Below are 19,001 nucleotides of genomic sequence, written 5' to 3'. Positions count from 1 at the left end.
TGAAAAGTTTATAACGGATTAGTTATTTTTCTTAAGCTTCCAAGTCTGTATTATCTAATACCGGTAGTACATTCTCGCTGGACTGACCCATGACCAGAAGAACGCGGGATCTCTCATCGTCTAAGATCATCTCCGATCGTTTAGTCTAGAAGTTGTCCGACAGCACAAGTCAAAGAAACAAAGAGCATAGTGAAAAGTGTCTTGCGAAAGTGTACATAATTTTCACACACCCGAAGAATTATCTAAAAAGAATGTGGGTCATAGAATAATAAACATGTAATTCAATAGCTGATACGTATTTTTTATTTAATCAATAAATATTTGTTTAACTTATGTATCAAACAAACGTAAAATATAAATTATCACTATAAGAAATTAAGAAATCAAATTCGTATAAGTACTGTAACTAGTAATTATGGTAACTTTAACAATGCTTATGTAAAGTTTCTAAGTACAGATAAAGTAAATACAACATAGAACACATTGTAAAGTAACAGTGTGTTGTAGACCTTGGCATAAACATTCGCAATTGTGATTATTTTGTTGGTATGGATTTTTTCGTGTTATTCCACGTTAAACAATTTCTATTAGAATTATATAGTTACAAAAATATTTTTGTGCCACTTTATCATATATATTAATCACATCGTGTGAAAATGAACCTTAAAAGAAATTATCAGAAATGTGGCATATTAATTCATTGTAATAGTCAATAAGCTACCAAAGCTCTGAGCTCCCATGTCATCGACTGAAGTATGACGTGGGAGTGCCGAAAGAAATATTCAATAATGAAATGAGGTGACTAATTGTCTTTACAAAAGAAGCAAGAACGCCTTTTATTACACTACAGCCTTTACGTTGTTCAGGAATATGCTTCACCCCAAAAAGTTCTTCAAAATTGCCACTAAATCTACACCTTGTCATAAATTTTCTTTCAGAGCACTGTTTTAGCAGAAACCCCAAAGCATCTAGTTCTAGAATTCCTCGTCAATGCCACAATAAATGCTTGGACAAAAACCTGTAGGATCAAAGATCTATTCTTGAAGTCAGGAGTTCATCAGCACTCTAATCTACATCTACATTGACCAGTTTATGAAAATGTCATCAAAATATATCATTCCAAGTTCCCAACTGAAATCACGTTTCTTTTAGACGATTGAAACCTTAAGTTTACCAATATTTTACTTGAAATATATTGAAGGAACATATGAATTTTAGTTACACAACACTATATACAAGTAAATGTAACAATAATAATACATTTAATATAATTCTACTGAATAATGACAATTGCAAATAGTATATTGGTTATAATTAATTTGATATTATATAAAGGAACTAACATTAATGTCCACACTATAATGTATTTTCGGGCTAACCAATGATGGTTGACCATATTCTTTGTATTAAAACTACTTTGTAAAAAAATATTTATTATGCAAGAAAATAATTAATTAAACTTGGTTTCAATAATCCGACTACCGTACTCGATGGATTCCAAAACTATTAAGAACTTCGTATCTGTATATCTGTCTGTGTTACATTCGTGCAATGTTGCCTAATTTTAAATAGGAAATTATTATTTCAGAGCACACATAACATATTAATACAAAGGTTTAAGGTCGCGGTCAGTATTAAATAAACCTAATTAATACAGGTCTAACTTCTAATACTTTCCAACTCAGATATTCTTGGCTGTTTATTGAATCAATATTTTAAAAATCTTCAGTCACTAATTTTTACAATTGCATCTATCAAAATCGACAAAATGCGTCTAATTTTATATAAATAGGATAAAAACTATACATTCAAAAACACTTTTAGTGGACACTCCAAGGATCAAGATATTATATTATATAGAATAATTTAATGATAACTACCACTCGGACTCATTTTTTTTCAAATACAAATGTTAATCCATAAATTACCAACAAGAAATAGAACATACTAATATCTAATCACTAAATTTTATCACTTAATCTAATGCTTTTGCAGCAAAGATTTCATACCACGCCAACAACAAACCGGTTTTAATACTTATTATCGTTCCCTTAAGTAATCTTACTTACTAACAATTCTTTTAAATATTAACTATTTACAAAAATATTCATTGGTGAATATGAGTGGAAGATCGTTTTTTCCTCGATATAAAAAATAATTGACGTTTATATAAGAACCAACAAATGTGTTTACACTAAGTTTACCATTTTTTTACTTTACAAAGATTATTGTTAACTTATTTGGATAAATATGTGCATTATTATTGGCAATCAGTTTATGCCATTTTTGCTTGAAATAATGTACACATGTGATGATTGATTTTTAATATTTCCTTCAAAAAAAGCAACAATTCTAATCTTCTTAGTTAACATGATAAGCTTTTAATTCATAATATTTTTTCATTTTATTCTAGATCTTTTCAATAACTCATAAGTGACAAATGTATGCCATAAACTAGTGTTTGCATTGTTGTGGTTTTATGGGTATACCACGAATCAGATTACTCTAGATTTATGTCAGGTTAATTGTGACCTTCAAGTACTTTTTAAAAAAATTCCAAAGATTTTTTTAACTTTTACAATTTATAGAGAAAGTGCGAAGCAGAGCAATAAAAATGCTTATTCTCAGGAAATAGTAATTGCTGAAGTGTGTCCACTTATATTTACTGGTGACAGTCGTAGTAAGTGAAATTGGCTTGGCATAAGGCTATTTCACTTGGCCATTGTGAAATCGGACAATACCTACAGGAGTATGAGAAACTGCAGAAGTAAATCATTTGATAACAGGGTAGTTCCAGCAACCAATCCAGGCTCAAAATATTTTTCTTTTGTGGATTATAAGAATAATGTTGTTTACAAAAACACTCTTATGGGTAACCATTAAATAATATATTAGCCACCATAATGAGGGATGTTAGTCAAATTAAAATGTATAAATCTGGTGTTTCCTTATTTTACTTGTAATTAGCTATAAGCGGTCGTGTATTCTGCAAACTGCAAAAATGATCATTATTTTCGGTAAGCAATTTCACAGAGGTCACAGAACCTTATAGGATGACAGTGAATTTATATTACATTATAAATGTTGAGAAGGGCCCCCGTCAAGTGAAACAACGTGCGATTGGGAGAAAGTTGAAACACAAATACGGAAAATAACGATGACAGTTTAAGTACAACCTACATATCGATATCAAGGATAAATTTCATCAAATTCAACGAGAAATGTTATTATTTTTAATAGTTACAACACTTTGTCACACATGTGCAGAAATATTTTAGCCCACGGGTGCAATTTAGTATTTTTTGTGTGACCCTTGTGTGAAGAAAGTGAAATTTGTTAATAATAAAGTTGCTACAGTTATAATAATTATCTTGTTAAGGGTTAAACATATATGTATAACTTATAATGAGCAATATTTAATTCATAGGTTTCAAAATAAATCTATCGGTGACTGCTGCTATTGATTAAAGGGAAGTTTCTTTAAAATGTATATTCGAACATAAAGTTTTACTATTGTAATCAGTTAGTGAAAAGACCTACAGTTCATTAATTTCTCTCATACATTATCATAACGTACATAACGATCAATGATAGTGATATACAGACAAACAACTAACTCGTTTCATAAGACCACAATTGTTTATAAGTTTCTCAAAAAGTTACCTCAAGTTCTGACTAGTAAAAACTAGTTTTAACGGAAGGGCTTTGTGAAAACTAGTTTTTTCTAGTTTAAAGTAGAATTAACTGAAAACGAGTTTTAACTGTAACATATACAATGGAAGACTTTTAAGAAATATAACTTCTTTTCTATTGGAACTACAGCTGTACTCATTAAAGTAAATTGCATTGATCCCCTCTAGTTACAACACAATTTTGTATTTCGTTAATATATATGATAGGTGAGTAGAAAAAGCTTCAATATCCAAAGGCAATAGAGCAAATGTTTTCAAAATATGATCAATTATTGGATGATTATACATTTATCACAAATTCAATTGATACTTTTCAAACTAAAGATATAGAATAAGCTGCTACTACTTTATTGATCAACAGGCATTTGGAATCATATCCCAAAATGTTAATTCATGATATTTGTTAGGGTAACTTACTGTGTCATGGCTGTGGAGCACAGAATATACTAAATATTTTCAGAAGCTAATAGTGTCAGATATAAAACTGCTCCACATTAATTAAGAAGTTTATTCAAAAAATGTAACACATTATAAAGTTGGAAATCAAATAGCCATCTATTACCGGATTTGTTCCTTTGGAAATTTAAGCTAGAGGTAAATTTATTAAAAAACTTGATGGAATTTACTTTAATGTAGTCGAATCCATTCGAATAAAGGGGAGTGGAAAAAGTAGCTCAAATAAGTTCTCGCGATTTTTACACTTCATTGCTTGCCATGGCAATAAAATGTTCTTATACATATACATATAAAAAATGATTTTTTATTTATACCTTCGAAAAACATATCAAATGTGATACACAGTAGATTTGATGCACTTATCTTCAAAAATATGTTACTCGTATGGTTTCAAAATTATGGGAGTTAACAGAGGCACTTATATCGTTCATTTGTGTCTACTAAAAGTCTATTTTGTAAAATTTTGATATGCGTTAATTGAAAAGTTCACTATTTTCTAGACAAAGTTAATATGATTTCAATAAGCAGAATTTATGACAATTTGTCATACTTATAATTTACAAGTTAACCAGTAAAATGGACCAGACTCAAACTATAAATTATGGCCCTTTGTCTAATTCAATCGCAATTACATTCACTATGGACCCAACTGGTTTTCATGAAACAATCTATATCAAATGTTTGGAAACTTGAATTCTGAAACCTTGATACATATTCATAATCAAAATATGATTAGCACTTTTATCAGAGACAAAGGGAAATCACCAAGTTCCCATATATTCTTGTTAAATTATTGTGAGGTGTGTATAATCGGCATTAATCAATTTGATCAAAACGGCACAGACAATTGGAATGATTTAATGAAAAGATATCAATGTAGAAGTCAATCAATTGAAAATGAGTTCTCATACACAAAGAGCATTTCTATTGGCTATTAACGCAGTCAAAAAAGATGTATTATCACCATTCTATTTACCATTTTATTGATTATTCTGAAATGTTATGGATATTCCAAAGTCTAATGGAAACTATTCATACATCCCATCTGAAAATATGTAATGTAAGGATATTGACGTGTAGGCGGTAATTTAGATAAAATTTAACAGAAACGTTAATTAAAGGCAATGATTTTAGTTTTATGTAACCTATTGAAATCTTATCTCACCTATTTGTATCAAATGAATTCATTTCTAAATGTTTTTTACCATCAGTATCATGCGGGGGACTGGTTCCAAATTTATTAAAATGTGACATGCTGTTATCGTTTTCATAAGAGCTTGCTGATTTACGAGGGGAACATGTTTCCAAAATATCTCCAGAAGCATTTGAACTACTCCTTCTGTAACCGAATCCGTTTATTTTAAACGGGGAAGTATTTTCGCTTGAAACAAGTGAACTATGACCTGTCCCATTAACATCCATGTTCACAATAGTACTGTGAGCATTCGAAGGTATTGCATCATCGAATGGTAGCTCTGGAATATTAATGTTAGAACTAGCTAGGTCATAACTGGTGTCGTTACTAATAGTTTTGTATGTTTCTGATCGAGTACTGGTTTGATTTTCAGAAGGTAAACTTGAAAACAAATCTTCCTGACTGAAATATCCCTTTTCGTTTTCTATAACTCCATTTACTGGGTATTGTAAGTGTTTGGGAGACCTAAATGTGAAATTATTAGCAAGTTTTGCAGGGGTGTTTGGTAAACTTCGTTGTTGTATCGCTGGACCATCTGAGGCATCGTATAATTTGTTAAGTACGTGGTTTTTATCAAATCTTTCTTTTTCTATTACAAATTCAGCAGGACATACCGGTTGTGGAGAACTTGGACTAACGGCAGACTTGAAGTCCGATGTTAAAGTAGGCCATTTACGATCTGCTTTCAAATCTCTCTCGATTGCTAAGTATTTACGCTTGGATTTATCAATATTATGAAATTTGAATCTCAGTCGTTTGAAAAAGAGTTTTTCTATGATAATTTGTTCTATTATTAGGCTAAGAATGAAATTTATCGATGCGTATAATAAAAGGTAAAGTCTAAAATTAAAATCTTCCGGTAATTCCAACTCAAATTGATCTGATATAATCTTTGCTGGATACAAAGCTAAATAAACAGATACAGCTGTCATAAGTAGCGAAGATATAATGAGGCCATAATTGGAGAAAATATTTTTCCTATATGGATTACCTTTGGAAAAAACTATAGCTAAAATAATATACTGAAAACTAGATATTGTGTAAATAGTATAATTTTCAACGCAAGCTACGTTATCGTCCTCTAAATCCACGGTTGCGTTGAGAGGAACATACCATGGTTCAGATTTTAAATGTTCAAAGGCTGTCAATTGAAATACAGCTAATAATAAAATATGCATAAGTAAACTAACTATTGGAGATACACTAACTAAACTGCTAAGAGGAGTTTCTTTCACTAATTTCCCCGGATATGATTCTGTACGCCCAAAGAAGAATGCAACTATAGATATTATGAATAAGTCAATATACAAATATTCAATATCAGTCAAATTTGATTCTATACTATAAAGGATCATCACTGATATCAATTGGCATAAAGAATACCCTGCCATATATTTAAATATACCGAAACTGGTAACCAAAGCTGCTCTTCCTTCTTGGATGACATTTAATACACAATCTATGTTAGGGTTTCTTGAAGTAAATGGTGAAGCTACTGATGATTCAGCTTCTGATAGAGAAATTCCAGTATGGGCTGCTCTGAGGGCACCACAATCATTTGCACCATCTCCACACATAGCTGCAAACAAATATAGAAACGAAATAATTCAAAATTATTTTTTTTTCAAATTTTACTTTTACTTACCTACACAATATCCTAAGACTTGCAGCTCTTGAACAAGCTGTTGCTTTTGATCAGGAGCCATTCGTGCGAATATTGTACCTGTCAGTGAAAATTTTATAATTTTAAAATTGATATTTTCATGTCTAACTCTTAGATAAAAGTATTCAATGCAAAACGGTTTTGTTTTTTACTGAAGATTTGGCCACATTATCAATTTAGATGCTTCACAGTTCACAGAATTTTAGTAATGACGCTAAATTTTAGGGTAGGTCATACCCACTATGACAGAGCTAGTAAAAAAAGGCGTTATTTATCTTTTTTGCTTGGAATAGATCTCAAAATTGTATATTTTTTCAAAGTATTTTATCACGAAAATATGGAATTTTGAGAAGTAAATAAAAATATATAAATTTGGAAATACTTGAGTTTTAATGATAAAGACATTTAAAAATATTGTAAAAATACCTATTTTCTTAGTGAGATCATTATTTGCCTTTTAATAAATAAGTGGTTTGTTAAAGTTTCTATTTATAATTACATAATTAAAGGATTATCTTAACTTAGAACGTGAATATGTATCTTCCAATAAAAGATCACATACAGAAATACTTGAAATATTGCACATAAGATATTGAGACCATAATTCAGTACTGTTTTTAATCTAGTAGCCATTTGGTAAACATTTCAAATAGCGAATAAGGTATTCGTAAAACTTCTCCAAACCAATAACCCCTATAATCAGTAGAAATGGTACAAACAACACAAACACGGGGGCGTTTCCAACATAAAATTATCTACTTTTATGTCATTCCTAGAAACTTAATTTTTATATATACTAGCATACCTAAAGAGAACTCTAAACAATAAATAAAAAAAATTATTACCAACTTCAAGTCATCTGGGGTTTGTAGGTTTGGTTTATAATTTTTATTGTGTTCTTGATTACATAGTAATATAAAAATGTTTATAATTTTAATACAAAAGTTGATGTGATTCATGAAAGGAAAAAAACTCATGTTTATATGTTTGGTATAGAGTAGTGAAAAAGTAAGAAACAGCTAAGCTTTTCCTGATGGTTTGAATAATTCTAAATTCTATTAATATACTACTAAAATATTTTGTTAATTATTAAGCTTTTCACTGAAATGATGAATGGGAAGTAACGAGGCGATATATTTTTCTTATTTATTAAACTCACACTTACCTCTCGTACAAATCCTCGGTATCAATTCTGGATAATGTTCTCTTATAACGCTCCAAACTTTTCCAGTCATAGCAAATCTATAATTATTCAACATAACGCTAGGCCGTTTAGATCCAGTTACTACTGTGCTATTTGTGATAGTTTGAAGTTGACTTTCCATGGTATCCAAACTCATAATGCTTGTGGAATAGGATAAAGTGCTTAGATCGGTCGGTAGCTTAACTTTTGTGCTAGTTAGGGTGTAGAATAGATTAGGTGGATGGTTAGAGTCGCAGTTGATAGTTATTATACTTTGGCCTGGAGGAACTATTTCACAATCTTTAGCTACGCTAAGTGCAGTTAAAATGTTATCACCTGAAAAAGATCAAATTTAAATATCAGAGAATTGAATTTCAAAAACATGTTATAAATAAACAATAATTTCATAATATATTACAATCAAATTACTACTTTTTGAATAGATTATTATATTAAAATAGTTGAAAGATAGAATATGACTGTAGATACTCAACCAGTGCAAATATGAAAGGATTGTTTTTACTTACCAGTGACCATTATAACTCTTATATTAGCATCATTCAGTTCCTGTATACAAGGAGTAGTTAGTGGTTTTAATCTGTTCTCTAATACGATCAAACCCAATAAATCCAAGTCTTTTTCAATAACCTCTCTTTGTACCTTCTGAACCTTAATGTAACTCATCTTTAGCACCTTATGGGCAATGGCTATAACTCTGTAACCTTCCTGGGTATAGCTTTCTAAAATATCGTCGAAATTTGGAGGTACAGAATCTGGATTAACAAATTTTAGAACCATTTCTGGCGATCCTTTACAATAATATTCAAAATAAGTACCATCTAGACGTCTCATTATCACCCCCATTCTTTGTGAACTACTAGAAAACGGAAATTCGCGTATTATACCGATTTGGAGATCGCCAATGGGGTTTTGTTGTACATTTGGACCATTTTTAGGTGGTTTTAAAACTGTGGGAAATAACATGTTAAATTTGTTGTTATCAGCAACTTCGGGCTCTTCCATGGACCATTTAGTACTTTCAAACATCTGAAACCAAATTAATAATAAATTAGAATGTATTTTTATAATTTCACATACAAGTGAATGATCTAACAGATGTGATATAAGCTAATTTCAATATAAAGAAAAACATAAATAGTATTTGTCCAATAAATAACTCATTAAAATCTGATGACTTAGACTATATCACAGTACTATCTAGTCTAATGTTTAGAGTAGAGAGCATAGTGGAATTGTAATAAATAATATATATATATATATATATATATATATATATATATATATATATATATATATATATATTTAGGAGAAATAATAGTTGACAAATATGAATAGCAAAAAATTCAAACTAGAATAGGGTTGGGTAATAAAAACTATCGAATACTAAATATGTTAATGTTATTCAACATAACGCCCCAAGATAAGAAAAATGAAGATCATATAACACAATAAATAGATCCACATAAAGATGTGTCTCTGAAGCATTGATTCTCGATCACATGGGAACAGATGGAAAGATGGGAAAGGAAAATTCTAAGAAAAATACAATGTAGACAAAACTTTGTAACATGCCAATCGGCTTGTTACGGTTATAAAATTGGCGCCCATTTTGGGAAAGGACATGTCTTATTTCATTTTCATTTTTTTATTAACTTTCTTTATGTAGTATTGTGCAAACACACATAAGAAATTGAAATATTTTACTTTAGACACCACTCGCGAGGCTAGTCTAGTTAGTTCCCGTTAATGGTCTTATCTATTTATCTCAGTTATTTTTAATTAGTTATGTAGAAAGTTTTCTTATCTTATCGTTGGGATGTTTTGTGTTTAACATTTGAAAAGTTGATTAATACGTCACGTAAAGATAGAAAAAAAATTTGGGAAACTCAATTGCCAAAAATGTCACTAATTGGAAAGAAAAACAAGGCATACGAGGAGGCGGAAAGAAATAATACAAAGAGAAAATAAAGTGCCAGTATTCAGCACTAGGTCTACAACGCCTATTAAGGAAATATATTTATACTTTTTAGAAAAACATTACTGCAAAAGACATTATAAATATAGATAATTTTATTTTTATCACAAACTTTTATTTGGGATTATTGATAGTTAAAGAAGTGGTGTAATGTGATGAATTTTAAAAAAGGAAGATAATATTCTAAAAATAATTACAACTTAACATGTGAATTAGTTTATTATTATAAGATAAAATTCAAGAAAAAAGTTAATATGTACTTAAAATGGACAGTTAGATTTGTTACCTTTAAATCGAGAGGATCTCCGACAATTTGTTTATCTATCATAGTCAAAGAATGACAAGAAACTAAGCCGAATAGCAAAGTGTTATATGGAAGAGTTTCAACATTCTCGACGCGAGGTTTGAAGTATTTGTTTTCAATTGGCACGACACATAGTAAGTCTAAACCATCCTCAGTAAGAGTACCAGTCTAAAACAGAAAAAAATGCTCATTCGTACACTCAAAAGTTTAGTCCTTTTATTAAATAAATAACAATATTCCACTTGCCTTATCAAAACAAATACAGTCGATGGAACCTGAAACATTAATACTTCTCGGCGAAATACAGAATATGTTATTCTTTTTCAGTCTTATTTGGGCATAATATCGACCAACAGTCATTGCGGCTGGTAAAGCTGGAGGTACTGTAATGGTAACTAAATCAAATGCTTCAAGTATGTAATCTCTTGCATCAACTCCCCGTAAAGCCTTAAAATACAAACATTTAATTTTTTTATAATATTTAGAAAATTTTAGAAGTTGCAAGTTATTAAACAACTTATGAATCATAGCTGTGGAATATACAAGGGAGTTTCACTACCCTGACTTAATCCTTTGAAAATATATTTATGGCTAATTCTATAATGTCCACTCAAATAGAATTGTGTGATATAACCAATATATTTCTCATTACTACTACTACACCAACAAAGGAGGAAATATTACAAATAATACAGGGGCTAAAAACCGGTAAATTCCCGGGAGAGGATGAAATAGAGCCAGAAATAATCAAGTATGGTAGAACTGCACTAAAGTCGAGAATATATCATATAATAAGTAGTATATGGGAACAAGAAACAAAACCAGAAATATGGAAAATGGAAATAATTGTACCAATACACAAGAAAGGAAAAATAAATGAATGCAGAAACTACAAAGGTATATATCTACTAGATACACCTTCAAAATTTTGACTAAGGCCATATATAAAAGTTTGAGATTATATGGAGAAAACTTGTTCGGGGACTACCAATGCGAGTTTAGATCTGGAAGATCAGTCACAGATCACATTTTCATTCTGAGAAACACTCAAAGATTGGGATATGAATACGATTTGCCAATTTACTCAATCTTCATAGATTTCCAAAAAGCTTACGATACTGTGAACAGAAACCATTTGTGCAGTAATACAGGGAGGATCATAGTATTCCAAAAAACCTTATGTCTTACAAAAATAACACTCGAACCTACAAAAACGAAGGTAAAGGCAAACCAAAGAATATCAAAATATTTCCAGATCAACATAGGACTAAAGCAGGGAGATCCGTTATCCACTACGCGGTCCAATATAATATTAGAATAGATAGTATGTCAAATCGGTTTGAACAGAACATGGACACTAAAAACAAAGACAACGCAACTACTGGCATACGCAGACGATGTAGCAATCCATTTTCAACATAGGAAAACAAGCTTAAGAAAACCTGGATAGCCTTCATATAATTGGCAGAGACAGTGAATTTACGACTCTACGAATATAAATTGAAGTTCATGATATGTCAACATCAAAAAGGAAAAGAGCAATGAGAAGTTCGTCTATACAACTGAACGAAGAAAACGAAATGAACTTAAAACAAGTTCGAAGATGACGAGGGGAATTGAACAGTTGGGAGCACTGAATGTTATAATAAGATCCTAAAAAATCTCCAGAAAGGCGAAGCTACATCTATACAAAACAATAATAAGACCAACAGTGAGCTACGGAGGCGAAATGTGGATCCTTAACAAAGCAGAGGAAGAGAAGTTAGATATATGATAAAGTAAAATACTTAGGATACTAAGATGTAAAAAGGAGAATTATGGCAGAGGAGAACAAATAATGAAATAAGGAATCTATTTGGAGAAGCAGCACTTCGCAAAAAGATCCAAAAAAATAAAGTTGCTGGGTCACATACAAATAATGTCAGATTTTAGATCAACAAAAAATTATGGACATAGAACAAGGAGGAAGAAGAAAAAAAGGAAGACCAAGGAAAATATAGTATGTAGAGGTGATGCAAGACCTAAGAGAGAGAGAAAGAGGAATTTAGGACATAAAAATTTTCTTAATCATAGCGTTCTTTCAATAAATGTTCAAAAATACTGCCATTGACTTCTAAACATTTTCTGCTTCCTCTACAAAGAGCATTTGTTGTTCTCCCAATTAATTCATTTCTTTCTTCTATAATATGAGCTGCAGTATTCTCAATTCGTCTAATTAGTGCATCCCGTGTGTCCACTTTTATTTTGTAGACTTCATTTCTCATCCAGCCCCTTAAACAAAAATCTAGTGGTGTGAGGTCTGGAGATCTTGCAGGCCAATTAATGGGAGCTCCACGACCAATCCAACGCCCTGGAAAACGTTGGTCCAAATGTTGCTTGACCTGAAGAGCGACATGTGCAGGAGCTCCATTGTGCTGATAGTACATCTGCATTCTAATATTTACAGAAACATCCTCTAATAGGCATTGTAATTCTTTTTATAAATAATTTAGGTAGTTGTCTCCTGTGAGACGATTCTCCAAAATGAAGGGGCCAATTAAATAACTGTCAACCATACCACACCACACGTTTCCCGAAAACGTTATCCGTAAAGAGTATACTCGATACAACACAATGATCATTGTGTTTGTGTTTATCACCCTTTTTTGTGGAATTCCCAATTGAGTGGCGATTCTGCGTGAGCTAGTAGTTGCATCTTCTACTAGATGTAGAATATTTTTTACTTCTACCAAACCTTGTCGAGTAGCGCGTTCAGATGATATGTTAGCACTGGGAAGCTTACCAGTCTCGCACAATTTGTTAAAAACTCTAATAAATACGTTTTTATCGGAATATCTGTGGTGTGAAAAACGTTGACGATATTCTTCAGCAGCAGCTGTAGCATTTCCATTACAGAAACCATAAACAAACACCATATTTGCATATTCTAAATTTTAATAAGTATCAGGCATTTCATATTTGCATATTCTAAATTTGAATGAGTATCTGGCAGTTTGTAACACTAATAATCACATAAATTCGAAATTGAACGTTCAGTTACTGTTCACTGTACACTGACAGTTCATCAAAACGTCAAAGTATGCTATGTTCGAGGCTCAAATGCATGTGATAATGTTAAAATTCAGATATAAGTGGAAAGCTAGATGAATATATATATATATATATATATATATATATATATATATATATATATATATATATATATATATATATAATCCTTAATCTTTACTTACTTTTGTGATAATTGTATAAAAGAATCCAATACAGGCTAACATTCCTAAGAAAACTACAAATTTATAAGAATCTTTTTCAAACCTGAAGTCAACTGGAGGTGGATACAAAATACTTCTTACTAGACTTCCTAAAACAATAGTGTATATGATAAATGTACATAAAAACATAATTGCAAATTAATAAAAAGTGAAGTGATAACACTTAACTAGCACTAGCACTAGCACAAACCCTGACATGTCTGATACAAGTTTCATTAACCAAGATAACTTAGTTACCGAAACCAGCGTCAGAATGTGTAACAGTGAATCACCTCACACATGATATACATGTCCCAATTTCCGCCTTGCCTTATAGTTCATTAAAAACAGAATAACAGTTTTTGATGCGTGGTATTAATAAAAAATACTACACTCCAATATTTAATATTTACCTTTGGAAGTTGAAAATCCTGTTCGTACAACAATTGCCAAAACTTTTTCATTTCCGAAATATCTAGTTTGTATTACATGAGTACCACAAAATAGTGTATGTCTACCATGCTCTTTTGGATCATACGCTACACCTGGGACATTTGGTAATGCAGTTTTGGTTACAGGTACTGATTCCCCTTAAAAACAAAACAAAATGTAAATTCAAATATCAAATGATTCCATTAAGATACACAAATTTCATTTCAAAATTCTTGATTAAAGCTACATTGTATTTTGAAGTAGATACTAAGAAAGAAGTAGATACTAAAAAGAATAACCGATTGTATACCACAAAATACAAGAGCAAAGAGGCGAATATATTTAAGGAGGAAAGAGCAAGTGAAATATCTTCAGAAGATGAATGTAAAAAACTGGGAGTATGTGATAGAATATAGGAAAGTTTGGAAGAAATTTCCTACAAATGCAAAACACCAGAATCTATAAAAATGAGAAAAATGAAAGATGATCTGGACTGATTTACTTTGATAAATGAATTCATAAGATCAGCTTCTATTATTTTGGAAATATACAGCTTATACATACATGTATATATTAGCTATTGTTCTATTTTAAGATTATATTCAGCTGGATTTTTTTCTTTCTTATATATGAGTCCAGACCATAAACTTTTTGCCTGGGGTAAAATTTTAGAATGTTTTCTCTTATTAGCATCATAGCAATGTCCTGGTTTATCAACGATTTTATCATCTTCTCTCTTTTGATTCCCATTATTGCACTGGACTTAATCTTCCAAAAAATATCAATTCTAAATAATTTTATATAATATTATGAACAGTGCTGATAATACATTCCCTCGTCTTGGTCAATTTTCTATTTCAAATTCTTCTTTTGGATTTTCAATGAGTACTACTATAGTTTCCATTCATGGTTTTAAAAAATAAATAGCAATATTCAAATAAACAAAAAATGGATCCAAATACTTGAGGTGTGATAAAAAATACGAGTGAATGAATTTTTATAGCAGAAATGAATTATGCTGTTTCTATTTTTGGTCTTATACCCTTATGTGTTGACATTAAAGCAGATGTTACATAAATTCGTTCTGGCTTGTCATTCTACTATTATATCTGCTTTAGTGAAATCGTGTTTGCAGTATCCAACATAAAATATAGTTCTTAAACAATGCAGTAACATTGAGTTTTGTTTAGAGTTGAAAAAAATGTTTGAATATGTTGATAATTCAGTAACTTTGAAGACTGTTAACAAGAGGTATAAACAATTTAAAAATAGAAAAAGTCATTTAATGACGACCTTTGATGTTTAGTCGAAGAGGGAATTTACTATTTTAGAGTTTTGTGGAGAGCTTAACATCTCGTACGTGGAATAAAATGACAATAATTTTTCAATTTTCAAAGAATTAAAAGATTCCAGATTTTAAAAAAAATTGGGTCTATGATTATGATCCTGAGACAAAAACTCAGAGCCAATGAAAAGCCTTTCCTTAAAAGTCCGGACAATGTCGAATAATGTAGTCATTTTTTCTTCGATTGTAAGGGCATACCGGAAACAGGAGATCAACTGTAAAAAATAGCCAATAGCTTTCTTCTACACCATGATGATGTAACGTGCAACAGTCGCTTTTGATTCGCGATTCTTTTAAAAGTGTTCCTGTCTGTCCACACCTACTCAACAACACCCCGTAGTTAGAATCAAGTAACCTCTGCATTTTCCAGAAAATATAAAAGTTTTTGCGTCATCCTTACATTGGAATCAAAAGAAAACTTTCCAGAAATGCTATCAGTCATGGACTCAATGATGGTATAGATGTACTACTAGCCACTACCAGTACTTTACAAGATTAATTCATTTTTGTATTAAATTTTAATTTTGTTCTTAATCAAATAATTCACCCTATTTTTCCAACACCTCTCTTAAAAAACTGAATGAGATTTATTACCTGTCAACATAGACTCATTAAGAATACAATTTCCAGTTAACAGGACTGCATCACAGTGCATAATACAACCATGAGCAGGTATTTCAATGATATCACCAGGTACCAAAAGCTCTGAGGATACTGTTTCAGAAGTATATTCATCATCTTGTATTTCTTCATCCACTGACTTTGGGAGGCGTCTCATTACCGTGCAAACATCGCTGCTATGTATAGTAGATTTCAAATTCTTTTGATTCTATAAATAAAAAAGAATGGTTAAGAATACCGAGCAATATTTAGTCACTACAACAAATATAATTTCCAGTAGTATATTTTGTAAAGAGAAAAAAAATTGGATACGTTAATCCAAAGAAAATACAATAGTTATTTGTTTAACAAGTGTGGAAAGCCATTTTTTCATGTGTTTCAGTCATGGCCGTTTTTTACAGCCATTTAATAAATATTTAATAGAGAATCAATTTATTACACATTATATTACTAACTTAAGCTTGGTTTATGTAGCCAAAATTAACATTAAACTAAATTTTCTTGGTGGTAATTTGTCGGTTTGTGCAGGAAATTAAAGATAATTATAAATTACTGGTAAACCAATAGAAATTTCCTATATAGGTCCTTTCTGTCATACAAATGTGGAAAACTCATGACACTCTATCGGTGTTTCATCATCTAAGGGACTTTGTTTTTTTTTTTATTTCAGAATAGATATCAGAAGATAGAAATACACCACAGAAATTGGTGCAATAACGCGAATAATATTTTGATCACAAAAGAACCAAAAGATGTTTCTCACAAAATTAAGAAATTAAATTAAGAAGTTGAAAGTTGGCGAACTCTTAGTTTAATTTTAATTTGAATTTACTATTAATTTTCTGCAGGAAATACAAGTACCTTGTGCCTTTTAACTAGTAATTTAATTTGTTAGTTCAATTTTCAATTTTGGCTGCATAAACTAAACTTTAATCAGTAGGTACATCAAATTTCTAATTAAGTAATTAATTTCATATAAACCATCACTCAATAAATCAAACGACTAACTAAGAAAAACACATTTTTTCATCAAAAATAGCTTCACTAAATTCTCGATGCCGTGATTGTAAAAGGATTTGTCTTTTACCTCAAAATAGGCTTTGGTTCCAGCAATTGCTGTTCCATTTAAGCTGAATTTCTTACAGGCGAGCATTTTTTTGAGATCAGAGAATAGACAGTAGTCATTGGGGGCCAGATATGGACTATAAAGTGGATGAGGAGGCAATTTGAAATGAAATTCGTTCAATTTAACCATCAATGCCATCGATTTGTGAATCGATGCATTGTCTTGGTGAAATATAGTTTTTACTATGCCAATTTCATAGCAAGAAATTAAAATTAAACCATTTTAACATGTTTGTTTTTAATACTGTTTCAAAAAATTGCGGTTAAATACAATTATTAGGAGAAAAAGGAAAAATTTCCAGTTTGTATAAATTGTGACGAAGTTCAACGACGTTAAACAGTTGGTTTGGTAGGTTGAGGTTTTAGTCTAGATCAGTTAATTAATTTTAAAACCATAATAATTGTTAGATACATATTATGAAATTAAACGATATTTGTATAATGGCAAAAGTAAAAAAAATCATTCTTCTGTACTTATAAAATCTAAAACAACAAACAAATTTTTTACACTCACCTTTTTAGTTTGCATGACAGAAGTGACAACACCAGCACTAGTCATCAACATTATACAAGCTGCATAGTAATAATAATCGTCACACATCCAAAGTATAAAACTCAGTAATTGGAAAATGTAAAACGGGGTAAGTACTTCTAAAGATATTAGAGTCAGTACAGATTGTTCTTTAATTTCAATAAGATTCGAGCCGTAGACTTTTGACCTAAAACCAAGACATTAATTACATCAGTTGATCAGACATTCAATATATTACTACCTCATGAATTGTTCCCCCGCAGTTAAAGCTTTGTAATTGTGAAATGCTTCCGTAGGAACACCTTGCTCTAGACCAGATAGTTTGATGAATTCTAGTTTTTCGCTGTCCCAAATGTAAATTACTTTTTTACATGAAAACATTATCAATCTGAAATTATAATTATATAATTATAATTAGACAAATCAAGTAGTAATACCATACATAACATCATAATAATGATGATGATTTTTGATGAAGTTATTTAATAAATATGTATACTACTTGATTAAATGATAATGATCTAAAATTGATAGTGAAACTGGTAATATATTTAATATGGTAGCTCAACAAGGATATTAGACAAACATATTTATTTATTTTCTTAGGACTAATATTAATCATAAGGAACAAAATTGATTCTTGAAGTTGTGAATAAAATAGCAGCACACTTAGTTGAAAATCTATTGATGAATACTGTTTTAAATACTGGAAATATTTTCCACAAATAAAAGAGGTGTTATTTTGTTAACCTTTTGAGTACTGAATTATTTTAAGACTTTTATTTATTATTTAATTGGTTGCTATATGGATTAATATGTAAGAGTAATACATTTTATTTGGAATATACTTATATTGGTGATATAAACATATTTTTGAAAGAATATTTTAATTACAAAACGTAAATAAAAATATTAATGAAAAAATAGAAATTTTTATAAAAAACAAGAACTTAGTCTAATAATTTTGTACTGTGTGGGATTTTTCAAAACTTGTCGGTAAATGTAAATGGGTATCTGGCACTGTCAAGTGGTTTCTTATTTTATTTTTATAAAATACACGGCACCCTTTTGTAGGGTGGTTCTTTAATGTTACCGGAATATGAGGATATACTGAAAAATTCTTAGCCTACTATAGAACCAAACAAAATTTCAATGTCAAAATACTTTATTACTGAACATATTCTCCTCTTAATTTGATACATTTAT

At 30.4% G+C, this 19,001-nt stretch overlaps 1 protein-coding gene across 2 annotated transcripts in view; it reads right to left on the bottom strand.

The window, feature by feature from the left end:
* Positions 1-280: 280 nt before the first annotated feature.
* LOC130891630 (polyamine-transporting ATPase 13A3-like) overlaps positions 281-19,001 on the bottom strand; it is a 57,997-nt gene continuing 39,276 nt past the window's right edge. For both annotated transcript variants that reach the window (XM_057796473.1, XM_057796472.1), the window contains 11 exons: positions 18,037-18,183; positions 17,778-17,982; positions 16,112-16,346; positions 14,154-14,330; positions 13,723-13,850; positions 10,736-10,936; positions 10,472-10,657; positions 8,717-9,236; positions 8,172-8,525; positions 6,989-7,066; positions 281-6,922 (listed from right to left, as the gene is read on the bottom strand). In XM_057796473.1, coding sequence (XP_057652456.1) covers positions 5,310-6,922; positions 6,989-7,066; positions 8,172-8,525; positions 8,717-9,236; positions 10,472-10,657; positions 10,736-10,936; positions 13,723-13,850; positions 14,154-14,330; positions 16,112-16,346; positions 17,778-17,982; positions 18,037-18,183 — 3,844 coding nt within the window. In that variant the 3' untranslated portion in view covers positions 281-5,309. The remainder of the gene's footprint in view (positions 6,923-6,988; positions 7,067-8,171; positions 8,526-8,716; positions 9,237-10,471; positions 10,658-10,735; positions 10,937-13,722; positions 13,851-14,153; positions 14,331-16,111; positions 16,347-17,777; positions 17,983-18,036; positions 18,184-19,001) is intronic.

The sequence above is a fragment of the Diorhabda carinulata genome, chromosome 3 (assembly GCF_026250575.1).
Source record: "Diorhabda carinulata isolate Delta chromosome 3, icDioCari1.1, whole genome shotgun sequence".
In the NCBI taxonomy this organism is placed as follows: Eukaryota; Metazoa; Arthropoda; class Insecta; order Coleoptera; family Chrysomelidae; genus Diorhabda; species Diorhabda carinulata.
This window is presented reverse-complemented; position numbering and strand designations above follow the sequence as displayed.